Below are 17,881 nucleotides of genomic sequence, written 5' to 3'. Positions count from 1 at the left end.
TTATTTGTTATAAATATCATCAGTATGTCATTATTAATCATTTAAAGCTACGGTCACACTAGAGCTCATGATGCTTTGTGATGAGTTATTGATGAAAATGAGGCGTTTTGGTGACTATGCGTGGCGATATACAGGGGAGCTAAAAGTTTTGCTCACACAGCAGGCAAATACTTGACTGTCACGCCTTTGCGCGCTCAAGCGGCCACGCTCGCTCACAGGACCCAGTCGTTATGGGAAACACCTGATGCTGATTTGAGCGCAATCAGCATGTGCATATAAGGACACACAGGCTTTGGGAAGTATTATCATTATCACAGTCACATTTGTTTCTAGCCATGTTTATGACTCTGCTTTTGGTTTGCATTTTGTTTTTGTAAATATCAAGCCTGCTATTAAACACTCTTCCTGCACTTAGATCCGTCTACCGCCGCATACCTGACAGAATCTCTGTGAAAACAACGTCCTTATATGTACGCGTTGATTGCGCTCAAATCAGCATCAGGTGTTTCCCATCATGACTGGGTCCCAAGTGCATGCACAATATGCTCCGAAGGATCCCCGAATGTAAATGCACTTTTAAGTCTCAGCAAAGGTTAGGCTATGCCGAGCTGCTGTGTTGATAAGACTCCCACGAGCATCGGGGACATTGATTTGAGACAAATACATCTCAAGAGGCTCGAAGAAGGTTCCCTGAGCTTTGGGAAATATTCCCAAACCCATCTGCGAGTATTTGCCGCTTAGTTTGCCGATGAAAACATCGCCACCAAATTTCAATGCATGCACTGAAATCTTTTGCGATATTTTTGGCCACTCACGAGGCAGAGACGCAACAAAAAACAACTCACGACGCTCAGAGAACAATCACAGTGTATTGGTGGTGATGCTACCAATTTTTCATCGACAAGTATTCGCAAGCCCATCACGAGCTGTAGTGTGGCCTGGGCCTTAGTCAATATTAAGCAAATATTAAAGGTAGACTGCCTTTCAGATTTTTCAAGTGTAGAATTTTCCCTGACACCTGGTTATTTTTGCTCAGTGGACCGAAAGCTACTGAATTCGAATCACAGACTTCCACTTTTATTATTATTTTTTAAAATAGAACAATTAATGAATTTAAGACCACATGGCCCTAAATTCTTTGCTATTTTTTCCTGCTTCACCGTGACCCAATTGAAGATACTACGTCATGCATGACGTGGTGGGCTTTCCCTGTTCGCATAAGGCATTGTGGGATACAAGTTTGAAACAGGAGAGGAAAATGGAGGACGTGAGTGTGCGAATGAAACGTGAAAGACTGACTACAGTAACAGAAAGTGAGAAGAAAAGACGTTATGTTGCGAAGGAAAGGAAACGCAGGACCAAATTAATAAATATCGGCGGTCAGCGAGCACCTCGGTGTGATCAGCTGTTCGTTTAGCAACAAAATGATGTAACTGTCAGTGCACGGTCAAGGTAAACTTGTAGATGGCAGTAATGCAACACTGTGGATACCAGCTGACGTAAAACCTAAAAGAAGAAGAAGGTGGTAAACCTGCGCATGCGGACACGAACTTCCTCTGTCTGCTTGACTGTGCGAAGCGAGCGATTTCATGCACATTATTTGTTTGGGAATCCCTCAAATTAAATAACTTCCCAGCCACAGAATGGCCTGATATTTTGTGAAATATTACAGAAATAAACATATATCACAATAACCAAATTTCAGAAGGAACTAAATTTCACTGATTTTATGAAATCGAAAGGCCGTCTAGCTTTAAGTCAATATTTATTGCTGTTTAGTCTTTATCCTGCACCTGATCTCACACTCCATCAGTTTCATGACTCATCTATCTGAACAATATTCATAAATACACGGAACAGCGTGACGTGTAATACAGCCATAAGCACACTAGGACTCTAAATCTGCAGTCACGGACATCTTAGTGTTTCTCCATTGATCACTTGCTGAGCATTGTGCATGCATGAGCAGAGGAGATTCCAATATATATCGAGCAAGCTCAGGAAGATTGATGATATCAGCTTCCTTCTTGCACACTTGTAATGATATGCATAACTCAAACAGGCTATGTATAATAAACTAGGGAAGGTGGATATATCTGAGTAGGAATGAATCGCACAGGTATTTGCAATGTGTGAGGACAAAATGTAAAGCAATCTTTCACCTTGTAGCCAAAGGGACAGGTGCAGTGATATGAACCTGTGACATCACTAACGCACGTGCCGTTGTTCTGGCATGGGTTGGCCAGGCAGGGGGCGCACTTAGACATCATATTCAGATCAACAGGACCTGTTGGAAGAGAGAGGAAAAGTGATTAGTGGAGGAAAATTAAGATTTGCAGTCAAGGGCGCAGCTACATGAACCGACTGCCACCGAAATAAGTTTTGGCACCTCACGTGTCAGGTACGGTATTTTCAGTGAAATTAATACACTATAATGCCATCATATTGCAAGCAATCTGATTTTGCGCCATGGAACAAATCTGATATTCTGCCAATCTAATTTGTTCCATACAATTAGTTGGCGCCACCGTTTAAGCCAAGGTTAGACTGTCGCTTTCACACTATATGAGATTCCAGGAAATTCTTATCCAGATTCTTTATCAGACTGTGCAAAACGGTGTCTCTTCCATGCCAGATTACATGATGAAGATCCTCTTACGATAGACTTGTGATGAAAGAAAACTGTTATGTTCTGCTTATGTTATTAACTAACATGCAGAAATTGGGGAAACAAACAAACATTTTTAAAGTGAGACTCAGGTAATAAGAATAGTTTATTCATTCCTTTAGCATGTTTAGTTTACAATTCACCATCACCACTACCATATCTCTACCCCGAGCTGGCCTAGTGGTTAGCGTGTCTGCCTCTTGATCAGGAGATTGTGAATTCTACTCGTGGTTGGGTCATACCAAAGACCATCATAAAAATGGTACCTACTGCTGTCTGGCTAGCACGCTGCAATACAGATGCAAGTGGGGAGTCAAACTCTCACGGTTACCAGAGGACTAGCCCCCCACTGTAACCCTAGCTGTATAGGCGAGAGGTCGAGGGCTACAGAAGCGGAGATCGGCACCTGGTTAGTACTGGGACAGGAGACTGTCTGGGAAGACCAGGTCCTGGCACAAGAGGGATTTTGATTTTGACTTTTTGATCACCATATCTGTCTCATGAGTTTTGTGTAATCCTATGCTATCGTCTAATTGGTGGTTTTTATTCAAGAGTCGAAAATTTTCAGACACTGCCTGAACTCTTTTGGATTGCAATGGTATGAAATCAGAGAATCTCACATTATGCATTCTAACACCACCGATCTCAAAACATGCCCAATGAATTCTTTTACTGTAGCCCCTTTTACACAGCCTGTTCATGGCAGGAATCTTACGCTTTTAGTCCACCTTGTGTTCTGTATAAAATGTCCGAATGCTGAATGGGGGGTCTGTGATGTCCCGTCTCTGAGCCAGAACGACTGTTAGTAACAGAGCCGGAATTGATGTCTGTGTAAAAGGGACAGCCGGCATGGTGGGACAGGGGTGTGATGTTTTTGCCACTGACATTCTTTCCGAGACCAGCGAGAATCCATACGTCTCCATCTACAGTGTCTAAGGTCCGTGTGCCTTTCTGCCTCGAATCTCTTCTTACTTCTCTTCACTTTTGCCTCAACATATTTCTGATCCACAAACATGTTACTTGTACGAGTCTCTTCCTTGTTACTGTTCGCTCCGATTCATTCTCTCTGTCTTTCTCTTTCTGTTTGCGAGCACAGTTTTCTGTGTCAGACTTTTATTTTCTCAAAAAGCAGGCTCGGCTAAAGGACACAAACATGTTCTAGAAAACAAGGCTATTACTTCCCTTAAACATGAATTATTTAACGGAAGTGACTACATGTTGCATATGTTGCTCAGCAACTCTGCTTGCGTTTGAAGAGTGGTATAAATCTGCACGGCTAACAAAAGCGCCTCAACACTCAGTTCATCCGCCGTTGTTTTGAAAGCAGCATTCGGGATATTCATATTTCCGGCACGTAAATACATCACTCTCGACTCCAACACTCCTTTGTTACACGTCACACCTCTGGTTGTGTAACGCCATCTCGTACTGTAAAAACACACTGGCACAGCTTCATGCCAGCTTTATTTGGTTCACTGTAAACAACCAAAGCCGGAATGCTGAGGTGCCTTCTTGACACCAATATGACAGAATATCTGTGTAAAAAGGGCTAATGTGTGACTTCTGTGAGTGACAGCAAAATCAGTTGGAAATTATACCTTGTAAACCCAGCTTTTGTGTGCTCTTGTCATCCCATGATTAAAAAACCATGTACACCACATGTATAACAATGATGCAGTTGAGTCATTGAAGGAGAGATGGTGACATTAAAAAGTCGACACAAAAAGGGGATCACAGTGGGGTGTCACTAAATCCTTCACCATCCAAATATATAAAAGCCCCTTTAATCTCTTGCTTAATCTCAAATCACTCGCTTAATCCTCCAACAATTTTAACTTGCTTTTAAGGGCTTGAGCTCTGAAACATGGGAACACTTGGGTGATTTTGTCTGTCAGAGCTGGACAGGCAGACACACACACGCACGGAAAACAAGAAATGAAAAAAAAAAGAGAGAAAGTCACCATTGCACTGGAAGCGATTGAGCGGCGTGGTCAGAAGCAGACGGTCAGCCATGTCAGGTGGTCCAGTACAGCGAGCAATGCCAGGCTCCTTAAAACCAGCTTTAACCCACTGTGAGAGCCAGCGAAGCTCACAATCACAATATAGTGGGTTTGCACCCAGAGCCCTGTGGAACACACACACATTTATACCATATACTCTATCCATATTCACCGGATATGAGCAATCGTGCGCTCTGATTGGCTACTCTACTACTTGGCTATCAGCTCATATACTGTGAGTAGAGAAAAACAAAATGGTGGCACGTATTACTGAACCAACCAAGAATGAAATAAAAACTCTACCCGAAAACAAAACGCCCAAAAATACAAAAAAAGCAACAAAATATGGAATAAAAGTATTTGATGGTAAGAATGTATCTTTTTTTTTTATTTTTCAAGAATTATTATTACAGCATTTTTCACAAATTGCAACTGTCATTTCGCCGGTTTGTTTACATTCTCAGCGGAAATGATTTTGTCGGATGCTTTGTATAAAGTTTTTATTTATTGAATTTGCAAAAAATTTGAAATAAAAATGCTCTGTTTCTCAAAATCCAGTGAATGCGTTTGAAATAAAACAGTTATTCCACTCAATCTCATCGTACGTGGATTATAGCCAACTCGGTGCTATGCGCCTTGTCAGCTATCAGCTCATGTACGACTCAATTTCATGGAATAACTGTTAAATATACATACATAAACATACATATAGTTATTATTTTTTATTTCTACTTGTCTGTGATGTTTTCAAACCAATGACTGTGAAAAAACCATGGACAGCGTAATGTCTCGAAAAAGTGAAGAGTCTAGCGCCCCGGCTGGCTGGCTGCAGTATGATGTGTAGCTCCGCCCATCCTCACGAGTTTCAGTGACAAAATTGCCTATTTTCCATGTCACTTTTCTCATCTAAATTGGCCTTCCATCTGTAGTGTCGAATTCGAACAGTTAGTTTTCCCGATGCTGAGATCTACACATTTTTAATTCTTAAGAAGTCATGGATACACTTTGAATGAAGTGACTGACAGCTTTAGCAGCATGCTGGACCTCAGTATTGGGAGAAGGGGGCGGACCAACCAAATGAGGACGTGTACTTGACTTCTACTCTTGTCTCTACTGCGCAGACTCCAGATTTGACAACGTGGTTAAGGAATTTTGCCCTGTGTCCGAAATCACTCACTCCCTACTCACTATATAGGGAATTATTATATAGAGGACTATATAGTGAGCTCAATGATAAAATGAAAAAAAAAAAACGCTTTTGGACAATACTCCGCCGCACTGTCATTACTGTTGCACAATTAAAACGTGCCAGATCAGGCGGCTGGTGGGTTTTCAAAATAATAAATCTTTTTCATGTATTTTTGTGATAAATCCATATTATACCGAGTGTATTTCCCACATTAATAAATACAAAGTACTTTTGTGTCTGCTGCATCTTTCAGTTCTTTTAAATCAAGGCTCAATACTTTCTTCTTTGCCGCTGCCTTTTATTAAATCAAATTTGAGGCTTTTGATTTGATTTCTTTCAGCGCGACCGCAATGCATGATGAGATATATTGCTTGGTTAGTGACCATCGGTTGTACACTACTTTTCGTGATGCATTGTGGGATACTTTGAGTGCACTTTATAGGGTGTAATAATGCTCACTATACATTCGGACAGCACTATAAAATGGCGTCCTCACTATATAGTCCACTACATAGTGAGTAAGGAGCGATTTCAGACACAGTGTTGGCTTCACTTTTGTAGAACGGAAGAGCACAGAGCCACGCCGTCCATGATTTTTAGTTATTGTTTCGACCAGATGTACTTGGTTCTATTTAACAGTTATTCCATGAAATCAAGTCATACATGAGCTGATAGCCAACGTGGCGCGTAGCATCGAGTTGGCTATAAGCCATGTATGGTGAGACTGAGTGCAACAACGGTTTTATTCTATCCACATTCCCTGGATTTTGAGAAACCGAGGATTTTTATTTTTAGCAAATTCGATAAATAAAAACTCCATACAAAACGTCTGACAAAATCTTTTCCGCTTAGAATGTAATCAAACCGGCAAAATGACAGTAGCAATTTGTCAAAAATGCTATAATAATAATTCTTGAAAAATAAAAAAATGATACGTTCTTACCATCAAATACTTTTATTCCATATTTTGTTGCTTTTTTTGTATTTTTTGGGGTTTTGTTTTTTGAGTAGAGTTTTTATTTTGTCCTACGGTAGGTTGGTTCAGCAACACGTTCTGCCATTTTGTTTTTCTCTACTTAGGGTATATGAACTGATAGCCTAGTAGTAAAGTACCCAATCAGAGTGCACAATTGCTCATATCCAGTCAATGTGGATAGAATAAAATAAAATATTACGAATAGCCTCATTTAAAGCACCACAACCCTGACGTGGCAGTTACAACAATGTGCCTCCAGGTTATATCTGTACATGTATCCATTTAGACTACTGTCTTAGTTGTTTACTCCAGATAATGCATTCCTATTCATGAACACATGAAGACCCTGAAAGATGATAAAATCCTGCTCTATGAGACAGGTGCCATTGCCAGTGAGGAAAGAGGATTATCCATGCAGACTGAAAAAGCAGCGTTTATCATAAAAGCGCACTCAAAACTTTTGTCTCACACACACACACACACACACACTTGAACATCCTGCTCAAATACACAAAGGCAGCCTCTTCATAGATTAAAGTGCCACTTCCTTCCATTCTGTCTTGAATGAATCAGAGGACCCTTATTCTCAAAGAGGAACCTTTTGTGACAATTCTTTTCATGGCAGCACTAAAGCAACCTTATTTTAAAGCGGCAGCAGGAGCTGCAACTGGAGAAGGAAGAAGGAGAAGAAGAAGAGGAAAATAAAAGACCGAGGAACTCACTGATGGATGGCTTTTAGCTGTAATAAAATTTACAAAGATTTCCTGTGAGCCTAGGTTCTGAGAGTTGAGCACAGGGTAGCTCTTTAAAAGCCCTTCTCTCTCTCTCTCTCTCTCTCTCTCTCTCTCTCTTTCACACCTGGTAATGAAGTCAATCCTCTATAGATCATAAATAGATGAGTGATTGTGGTTGATGCTGGGAGTCTGTCATTAATAGTGAGGGACAGAGATAGATGAAGGGACAGAATGAGAGACAGAGAGAGAGAGAGAGCTGGAGAGCGAGAGAGTGAAAGAGAGGGAGAGAGAGAGCGGCAGAGAGCGAGAGAGAGAGCGCAAGAGTGAGAGAGAGAGGGAGAGAGTGAGTGAGAGAGTGAGTGAGAAAGAGAGAGCGAGCGAGTGAGAGAGAGCGTGAGAGTGAGTGAGTGAGAGAGAGAGGGAGTGAGAGAGTGAGAGAGAGTGAGTGAGTGTGAGAGTGAGTGAGTGAGAGAGAGAGAGAGAGAGAGAGGGAGAGAGTGAGTGAGAGAGAGTGTGAGAGTGAGTGAGTGAGAGAGAGAGTGAGTGTGAGAGTGAGTGAGTGAGAGAGAGAGAGAGAGAGAGAGAGAGAGAGGCAGAGGGCGAGAGAGAGGGAGAGAGAGAGCTCTCTCACACAGGATCACATGCACTCACAGATGTGACAGAGACGTCAAGTGGTTGAAGGCTCCCTCTGGAATAGTTGAAAGGTCGTTTCCGTGGAGAGTCCTGAAAGAGAAGAAAGGAGAAATTAAAAATAAGTGCATGAGGGTCTCGTTGTTTAAGCAACTAGAAAAGAGAAAGGGAGGATGTTACAGTAGCAATTAGCTCTAACTGAAGCAATTTTGTCTGAAAAAACAAAATCAGCACTGATGAATCATAGAATGTATAGCATTTTGTGTGAATTCCTCCTCCTCCTCTCACACACACACACACACACACACACACACACACACACACACACACACACACACGGGTCTGGTGTCAGTCTAACAGCAATCAGACCCTGTGACCGGACAGCACTGCACCAATGAGGCCGCACCAGTTGTGCCCCAGGGGCATTCTGGGAAATTAACAAGTGAGAGTGATGGCTGGCTGGCAGACAAAGCTGACCCCAGTTTGACTACAGGGGCGGCTTCTTGTCAGCCTAGCATAACAGAGGATAAGGGTTTAAAGGAATAGTCCAGGGTGCTTTCAACCTAATGTCTATTCACTGGATGTGTAGCGTATGTGTGAACAACACAGGCAAGCGTTTCATCGTCATGTTTCCCTGGTCTGAGAAAAATGATAGAAAAAACTAAATGCTTACAGGTCTAAGGGCAGTTGTTGGGGTGTCAATAAACATTTTATGGAAAAGGTGTGTTCTTTCGACAAAGGTGTATAATGTATATATCTGTATAATTTATCCTTTCATTGCTAGAACATGTTTATTGTTTATGTCTGATCGATGTTTGGGTCTGACTGAGCTTGGATACAATAAGACATTTTTTTGAATTATTTAGTCACATATTTTAACATTTACTGACAATAAATGCCCCGAGACTTTCACTACATGAGTTCTGAGTAAGCAGGGTTTCTGGGGGTTTTTTCCTCCTCAGTACAGAAAAAGAAAAATCTTATTCAGGTTAATCACAGAAATACTACAGACATGGTGGAGACAGATCAAGTGTAAGTTAAGTAACACTTGAGTATTCCTTTAATGAGTGCTGATAACCTCCAGAGCGCAGCTTATTAGAGGTGAAAATGGAGAAGAAAGGAAAAACAATTGCTCTCTTCTTCCATGTAAAGGAGAGAACATGCTGAGGCCAGAAACTTAATTTGCCTCTGAAACCTGCTCTGTTTCACAGCCACCTCTTAAAGTGAAGTTAAAAAGGCCGGCTGCTGGGTGTGTGTGTGTGTGTGTGTGTGTGTGTTAGTGACAGTAACATCAGAGGTAGGCATTGACTACTTTTATGTTACCCACAGTGCTTTGCACTTGGGGGGGGGGGGGGGGGGGGTGTAACTAAAATATAAACAAACTAAAGCAACATGACGTCGCACACTGAAAGTAATCTTTCAAATTTAAATCTCCCTCAAACCTTCAAAGAAGTGTCAAAACTAACTAAACCAAAGCTTAAAGAAATCTGCAAAGCCTTTTCTGTAGACTTTGAGAAATCAATCGGTAAAAAAAAGTGCTGGTAAATATCATATCGAACGCTTTGAACATCTCCGCTTCGGGTGACAGTGAATCAGCAGCCTTCTTCGTCTGTCAACACGGGCGTTCCAACAATTACTGACTTGCAGAAGTTAAAAGATTGGCAGAAGAACTGAGAAAGATCGACACTGATCATAGAAGAATCCACAGTGAAATCGTTTCTACTGGGTGCTGGTTACGACGAGAAAGCCGTAAGAAAATACAAACTGCTTTGTGCATGGGAACACAAGCAAGGGATTCACTCAGTCAAGTAAGTACTGCAAACACAGCAGAACTGTCACATTTATTTTTTTAAGTTGAAGTTGATTTTGATTTCCTTCACTCGAGCTCATATGCTACCAGATTACGACAATCTTTGGGCTGTTAGAGGAAGCTGTTCGGACTGCAGGGTCAAATACAACATTCTACCTACCTACATAAACACTAAAAGGGGAATTACATGTAAACTTACTTACACTGCATCGTTTGCGCTTTATTTTGGGAGTTGATCCTTCAATAAAGTTGTCCTTTTCAGTTCTTTGCCTTATCCTTGTTTTTCGCACTTTTTATGACTAAACACAAAGACAGAGGGGTTGTAGGCTTCGTGACTTGGATCATCAGACTTTACTCCATTACTAAAGTGTACAGAACACAGTCGCGTGTTGTTTGTTGGTGTAACATTTTGACAGCGAATTCCATCTAACCGCACTTTTCGATGCTTAGCTTCTTTAGCTATTCTATAAAACTTTAAATCAGGATTCCTTTTATGGTGATTTGAGCAAATTGGTGCCCAGCAAAAGGCGTTTTTCCTCATGTGAATTCGAAGAAATGACTGAGGTTTTCTGACTTAGTAAACAAATATAGTGCCTGGTTACCCCCCAAGGCACAAGGCATTATGGGTATGTGAAAGTAGAGAATAGCATTAATTATCTACAGGAATAATTAGATCATTTGAAGATCCTTACAAGGATAAGGTGTGTGTGTGTGTGTGTGTGTGTGTCCTGCCTCAGGTACCATCAGAAAGACACTTACAGCAGACGGAGTGAGCGCAGTCCGTCAAACGCGTGCACCGGTACACAGCGGATCTGATTATAACTCAGGATACTGCAGAGACAGAAGAAGGGAGGAATATATTCCACAAAGTCATTCACACACACACACAAATTCACAGACAAACTGCTGTGCTTGTTGGGAGCAGTGTGTGGCAGATGGCATACTCACAGTGTGGAAAGCTGAGTCATATTGCTGAAGATGAACGGAGTCAGAGAGCTGATACTGTTGTTACTCAAGTCTCTGTGGACACACACACACACACACAACTGAAATAACAATAACAAACACTGCTATGCTAGAAATTAGATTAAGCTCATATCACTCATAACATTCTGCTATGAAAAGAGTGCAAAGACATACACAAGCAGCAGTTGTTTCAGATAGCTCAGCTCCTTGGGCACCGAGGTGAGCAGGTTTCCTTCCAGATACCTGAAGCATACAAGATCAGCATGATTTTACACAATGCCACATCCGCACCTTTAATTTTATGAAACGACAGATCAATCTGTCAATCTAATAGTCAGCTTTATCAAGATTTTCCTACTGTAAGATTACAATAAACCAAATATAAGATACCTGTATGTAGACAGGATCATTTTAATTTTAGTACGTACTCATTTTCTTATTCAGTTGCCAGAATTTTGCTTCTTTGTAGAAATAAATGCTGAAAATTTACTAAATTATCTGAAAATAGAACAAGAATATTTAAATCTAGACCTTAGGGAAAATGTCTTAAATTATGTTTAGTAATCTGATATTTGGTTTCTTGTAATCTTATAATACATTGTCGGAAAACCTAGATAAATCACACTACGGTATATTAGATTTGTATTCTATCCACATTCACTGGACATAAGCAATCAAGCGCTTTAATTGGCTACTCTACTACTAGGATATCAGCTCATACACCATGAGTAGAGAAAAACAAAATGGCAGAGCGTGTTGCTGAACCAACTGAAGACGAAATAAAAACTTGACTCGGAAACAAAGCCCCAAAAAAATACAAAAAAAAAGCGCAACAAAATATGGAATAAAAGTATTTGATGGTCAGAACGCATCTTTTTTAAAAAATTTTCAAGAATTATTAAATCGTTTATTTTTAAATTATTAAATTCGATTATAAAATCGAATTTGCAAAAAGCAGAAATAAAAATGCTCCGTTTCTCAAAATCCAGTGAATGTGGACAGAATAAAACCGTTATTCCACTCAATCCCGTCGTACATGACTTATAGCCTACTTGGTGCTACGCACCTCGTCGGCTATCAGCTCATGTACGACTCGATTTCGTGGAATAACTGTTAAATAGATTTAGATGTAATCTTATACCCAGGAATGCTAGATCACTGACTATCATCAAGATATTTCCATTTATTAAGATGACATTTTTTTTCGAAGCGTGTTCTCATAAAATGAGAAGAAATGGAAAAATACAGAATTCAGAAAATGCAATGCAAGTGCAATCTTCAGAGCGCTTCCTAGTCCCATGGTTTTGTTGCCAAGAAACCTACTTGACTAGGCCAAAAAATGGTAGCTAACGTAACATAATAGCATAAGTCAAGCTACTTAGCTAGTTAGCTAGTCCATTAAAGGTCACATATGCTATCCCTTTTCCACAAGTTAACCCAGTTCCCTGAGGTCTTAAATGAAATGTCTGTGACATATTTTGGTCAAAATAGCACAAGGATAAAGCACCACAGCTCCGTTCTCACCCTGTCTAAATAGCCCTGTTCAAAATGGCTGATTTGAGTGTCTGTTCCTTTAAATGATAACGAGTCACTATTCAACTCCCCTCCCTCTTCCGCTGGCCAATCAGGTAGCACTTTACTCATGAATATTCATTCACAAAGGCAGTTTTAAAGCTATGAGTGGAGATACTCAGATGAAAGGGTGGGATGATTCTAATGAGTTCCAGCTGTGACATAGAAAATTGAGTCAAATCTGAACGGCTTGTTGAAGCATATGGTTTTCTGAAATAGGCAGCTCAAAAGACACTGACTGAGTCATCTTATTTCAGACTTTGTGGGTTGGTGGGCATTCCAGATGCCCATATTCACTTTAAACTAATCAGAAATACACTACCGCTCAAAAGTTTGGGGTCACCCAGACAATTTTGTGTTTTCCATGAAAAGTCACACTTTTATTTACCACCATAAGTTGTAAAACGAATAGAAAATATAGTCAAGACATTTTTCTGGCCATTTTGAGCATTTAATCGACCCCACAAATGTGATGCTCCAGAAACTCAATCTGCTCAAAGGAAGGTCAGTTTTATAGCTTCTCTAAAGAGCTCAACTGTTTTCAGCTGTGCTAACATGATTGTACAAGGGTTTTCTAATCATCCATTAGCCTTCTGAGGCAATGAGCAAACACATTGTACCATTAGAACACTGGAGTGAGAGTTGCTGGAAATGGGCCTCTATACACCTATGGAGATATTGCACCAAAAACCAGACATTTGCAGCTAGAATAGTCATTTACCACATTAGCAACGTATAGAATGGATTTCTGATTAGTTTAAAGTGATCTTCATTGAAAAGAATAGTGCTTTTCTTTCAAAAATAAGGACATTTCAAAGTGACCCCAAACTTTTGAACGGTAGTGTATACGCACAAGCACTGAAAAAATGAGTTTTTCATAACATGTCCCCAGACTATGGGAAATGAATGAGTATAATATTTGGCCCTTGCGAAAAAGTCATTGCACAACATTCTGGCTATGAGATGTGCTTTTTTGTCCATATCACACATTAAAAATATTTGAGTCTGTCTAGCGTCTTTGTTTTTACTCAGAGTGTTGATTCATGTTGTGCTGGCAGGACAGACATAGGATGGGTTTGCACTGAATGTTATTTTACCCGGTTGCTGCTTCCTACATGTTCGCAATTCTGAAAGGATTCGTAAGCATGTGCTATAGTTACAGCATTGAGGTGTGCCATTTAAACACACACACACACACACACTAAATTAACCCGTTTGTTTATGAAAGGTAAGAGGCTGTTGTTTTTCTTTCTCTGGTTACTGGACTTGATATGTGGAGTAAATAAAGAAGAAACATCTCATCTCATTATCTCTAGCCGCTTTATCCTGTTCTACAGGGTCGCAGGCAAGCTGGAGCCTATCCCAGCTGACTACGGGTGAAAGGCGGGGTACACCCTGGACAAGTCGCCAGGTCATCACAGGGCTGACACATAGACACAGACAACCATTCACATTCACGGTCAATTTAGAGTCACCAGTTAACCTAACCTGCACGTCTTTGGACTGTGGGGGAAACCGAAGCACCCGGAGGAAACCCACGCGGACACGGGGAACACATGCAAACTCCACACAGAAAGGCCCTCGCCGGCCGTTGGGCTCGAACCCGGACCTTCTTGCTGTGAGGCAACAGCGCTAACCACTACACCACCGTGCCGCCCCAGAAGAAACATCAATTAAAAAAAATAATCCTATGAATATCTGGGTGAAGCATACACACTGGCTCAAAACATCCTTCATGCTCATTTCTCATGTCTTTATCTTCTCTTCCACTATCTTTCTACTTCTGACTCATTGCAAGTAGGAGGTGCTGGACTCTCCTAAACCAGCACTTTGTCACTGTCTCAACGAGGGCCAAGAGCACAGCCGGAGCAGGACTGGACATCATTTGGACCTGACACTGTTACAATGCCTCTGAAGAAAGGGGGAAATTGTACTGCTTGAGGCAACTTATTCGAACTAATTGGGTTCAGTACCTAGGAGGCACCCTGTGGGTCAGACGTTCAAAAAATATATTGAAAGCCAATAAAATAAAGATGACAAAAATGATAGGTGTGACAAAACCAGTCAGAGAGGAGAGGGGCAGAGACTCACAGCTCCGTGGTATCCTTGGGGATGCCCTTGGGCAGAGAGCGCAGTCCGCGGTTACTGCAGCGCACCACTGTATCGGAGCATGTGCAAGGGTCTGGACAGCGAGGGACTGATGGCAAGCAGATATTCTCGTCTATACCTGGAGAGAAAATCGATAGTGAGACAGGCAAACAGGTCCGGACATATCGGCTGTGTTTACATGCAACATGGTTGTTTAGAACATAGCTGCAGCTGCTCACATTTCCACATTGGCTATTACAATAATGATGCAGGTGTGTGTATGCAGAGTTTATCCCTGCCAAAAGAGTGCAAGTTCTAGATTTTCAGTTCGTTTTGTATACGCTTCAGGTTCATGGATTATTGAAGCGCATCACAGACACATACACATCACTGCGAAGTCTTGCCTTTATATCCAGTCTTTAAATTCTGAGACTTAATCCTATTTCGGCTTGTCTTTTTTTTTTAACGATTTAAAATGGTTCTGGTATTTTGATGATCATTTGGACTGTGTTTAAGAGCATGGATATTGTCTATTATTCTAGCCACATTCACTGGATATGAGCAATCGTGCACTCTGATTGGCTACTCTACTACTGGGATATCAGCTCATATACCGTGAGTAGAGAAAAACAAAATGGCGGAGCGTGTTGCTGAACCAACCGTGGATGAAATAAAAACTACTCGAAAACAAAACCCCAAAAAATACAAAAAAAGCAACAAAATATGGAATTAAAGTATCTGATGGTAAGAATGTATCTTTTTTATTTTGAATTATTATTAAAGCATTTTTCACAAGTTGCTACTGTCATTTCGCCGGTTTGTTTACATTCTAAGTGGAAATTATTTTGTCAGATGTTTTGCGTCAAGTTTTTCTTTATCAAACTTGCAAAAAATAAAAATGTTCTGTTTCTCAAAATCCACTGAATGTGGACAGAATAAAACAGTTATTCCACTCAATCTCGTCATACATGGCTTATAGCCAACGCAGCGCTATCTGCCTCATCGGCTATCAGCTCATGTATGACTCGATTTCGTGGAATCACTGTTAAATAAACCATTGCTCATGAATCTTAGTGCTTCTCCTGAATCTAATGTCTTACAGTGGGGAAGGTGAAAGTTACTGTACATTTGGAATGATAGTAATCACAAAACTTTGACTTGTAAAAAGCAAATATGTCTTTGCCAGACTCATAATTACCACACAGGAACTCGAGTTTTCTGAACACTCCGACTAGCCATATGTGACATCATGCTATAAACACACACCACTGAGAAAAAATAAATAAAAATCACAGCGATGTCCACAGTTAAAGTAGCTAGGAGTGTTATGTCAGAATTTAAGCCTATCATACTGATCAAACCATTTGCATCATTTTCTATCAGTGTCCTTTCCATAATAAATAGCATAGTTTAGCTTTCTATCTAAACATGTCATGGTGTTGTGTGTGTTTCCATAGAAACGATTCATTTCGGAGAACAGCTCCAAGTAGAATCACAGAGCCATTGTTTCATAATTACAGCAATTTTATCATTGCAAAATCACACGTTTAGCTAGTTAGCTATTGGCCAACATGGAGATTTTCGTTCTACATAATGATTTTTAATGTTTTACGTTAATGTCTCATCACAACCATGACTATAGACCCCTTCGCAGTAAACGTCATTCATACGTAAGAGGAAATTGCGCACGCAGCCTGGACCCAAAAAAGACTCAGGGACGGTAGAGACGAGAAGAAATATTTGGAAGAAATGCCTAGTTGTTGTGTTGTCGGGTGTCAGAATCGTAGCAGTGATGGGGTTAAAATGTACAGAATTCCAGCAGGATCTCACCCATTCCAAAAAAATCGCCGACGTCTATGGCTACAAGCCATCAAACGTGTAGACTGGGATGAAAGCACTATCAAAAATGCGCGGGTTTGCAGCGCCCACTTCATCACAGGTAAGATCAGGCTATTTATTAAATCTTTCTTTTTTATTCTTTCTAGTCTTTGCTTATTGATGTAGCAAAATACTTTGGTAACGTTTGTCTGATTAGCTGGGTCATAGTTACACAATGTAATGGATATTGTTAGCATGTTAACTTAGCTTTGCATGCAATTTTGTTTGTAGGAGAGGTCTCGCTTGACTCAAGCAGTCCAGATTTTGTGCCATCATTATTTGCGTATGCCGAAAATCACAATTTTAAAGCAAGGATGGAAAGGTAAAATTGTGTGCCCTCGCTCTAAATGCCAACTTATGCTGACTGCTCTAACCTAGCTCCCGCCCCGTTCAGTTTCATTTCTGGTCTCTGCCTCTCGCTTTTTACGCAGCTCTGATTTCTCTTAGCTGCACTCTTTACACTATCATTCCTTTCATGCCATTACCTCCTGTAAATTGCTGTTTAGTGTTGGTATTTGCTGTTGTAGCTAAAGCCACATTGCCATCACATCACTGGCATAATTTGATTAAAACAAAATGAATATGAATGTCCCATTGTTAATCAAGTTGTAGTCTCGCTGTAACCAGAATGTTGATGGCAGGCTCATCTCATTATCTCTAGCCGCTTTATCCTTCTACAGGGTCGCAGGCAAGCTGGAGCCTATCCCAGCTGACTACGGGCGAAAGGCGGGGTACACCCTGGACAAGTCGCCAGGTCATCACAGGGCTGACACATAGACACAGACAACCATTCACACTCACATTCACACCTACGGTCAATTTAGAGTCACCAGTTAACCTAACCTGCATGTCTTTGGACTGTGGGGGAAACCGGAGCACCCGGAGGAAACCCACGCGGACACGGGGAGAACATGCAAACTCCGCACAGAAAGGCCCTCGCCGGCCACGGGGCTCGAACCCAGGACCTTCTTGCTGTGAGGCGACAGCGCTAATCACTACACCACCGTGCCGCCCTGATGGCAGGCTACTTTTGTAAATAGTTTTTTTTTTTTTGAGTTTGACATTTTTTGTAAATAGTATGACTGCCTTCAGGTATCAGAGGAAAACTTACTAACATCATCCCTCCACTCTTTAATTAAATACGGATCCGGTAGGCGATGTCCACTTGTTAGAGTTAACTTATTTATGTAGCATTCTCGATCTTGTGACGACAATTGTTTTGCATAATCTGACAGCTCATAATGCCGGTCTATGGGCAGCGCCATTGTTTCTGAGTCCAGGCTGCGTTCGCATCCTAGCAACGGTCGGTTTGTTTACAAACATGCGAAGGGGTCTATATTTGCTGCAGTAAAAGAGCAATAAAAAGTGAA

General features: G+C 41.0%; 1 protein-coding gene and 1 long non-coding RNA gene across 2 annotated transcripts in view; one reads left to right on the top strand and one right to left on the bottom strand.

Annotated features, from left to right (window-relative positions):
* Nucleotides 1-17,881, bottom strand: part of slit3 (slit homolog 3 (Drosophila)) — a 368,151-nt gene that overhangs the window by 73,921 nt on the left and 276,349 nt on the right. Inside the window, exons 20-26 of the mRNA XM_060928048.1 lie at nt 14,637-14,772; nt 11,148-11,216; nt 10,956-11,027; nt 10,767-10,838; nt 8,219-8,290; nt 4,630-4,793; nt 2,163-2,287 (exon numbers count right to left, since the gene is read on the bottom strand). Of these exons, the coding sequence (XP_060784031.1) occupies nt 2,163-2,287; nt 4,630-4,793; nt 8,219-8,290; nt 10,767-10,838; nt 10,956-11,027; nt 11,148-11,216; nt 14,637-14,772 (710 nt within the window). The remainder of the gene's footprint in view (nt 1-2,162; nt 2,288-4,629; nt 4,794-8,218; nt 8,291-10,766; nt 10,839-10,955; nt 11,028-11,147; nt 11,217-14,636; nt 14,773-17,881) is intronic.
* On the top strand, nt 9,598-13,553 carry LOC132890803 (uncharacterized). Its single transcript, XR_009655242.1, has 2 exons — nt 9,598-10,005; nt 10,745-13,553. It is a non-coding gene; the product is annotated as an uncharacterized LOC132890803 (long non-coding RNA).

This window comes from Neoarius graeffei, chromosome 8 (assembly GCF_027579695.1).
Source record: "Neoarius graeffei isolate fNeoGra1 chromosome 8, fNeoGra1.pri, whole genome shotgun sequence".
Classification (NCBI taxonomy): Eukaryota; Metazoa; Chordata; class Actinopteri; order Siluriformes; family Ariidae; genus Neoarius; species Neoarius graeffei.
This window is presented reverse-complemented; position numbering and strand designations above follow the sequence as displayed.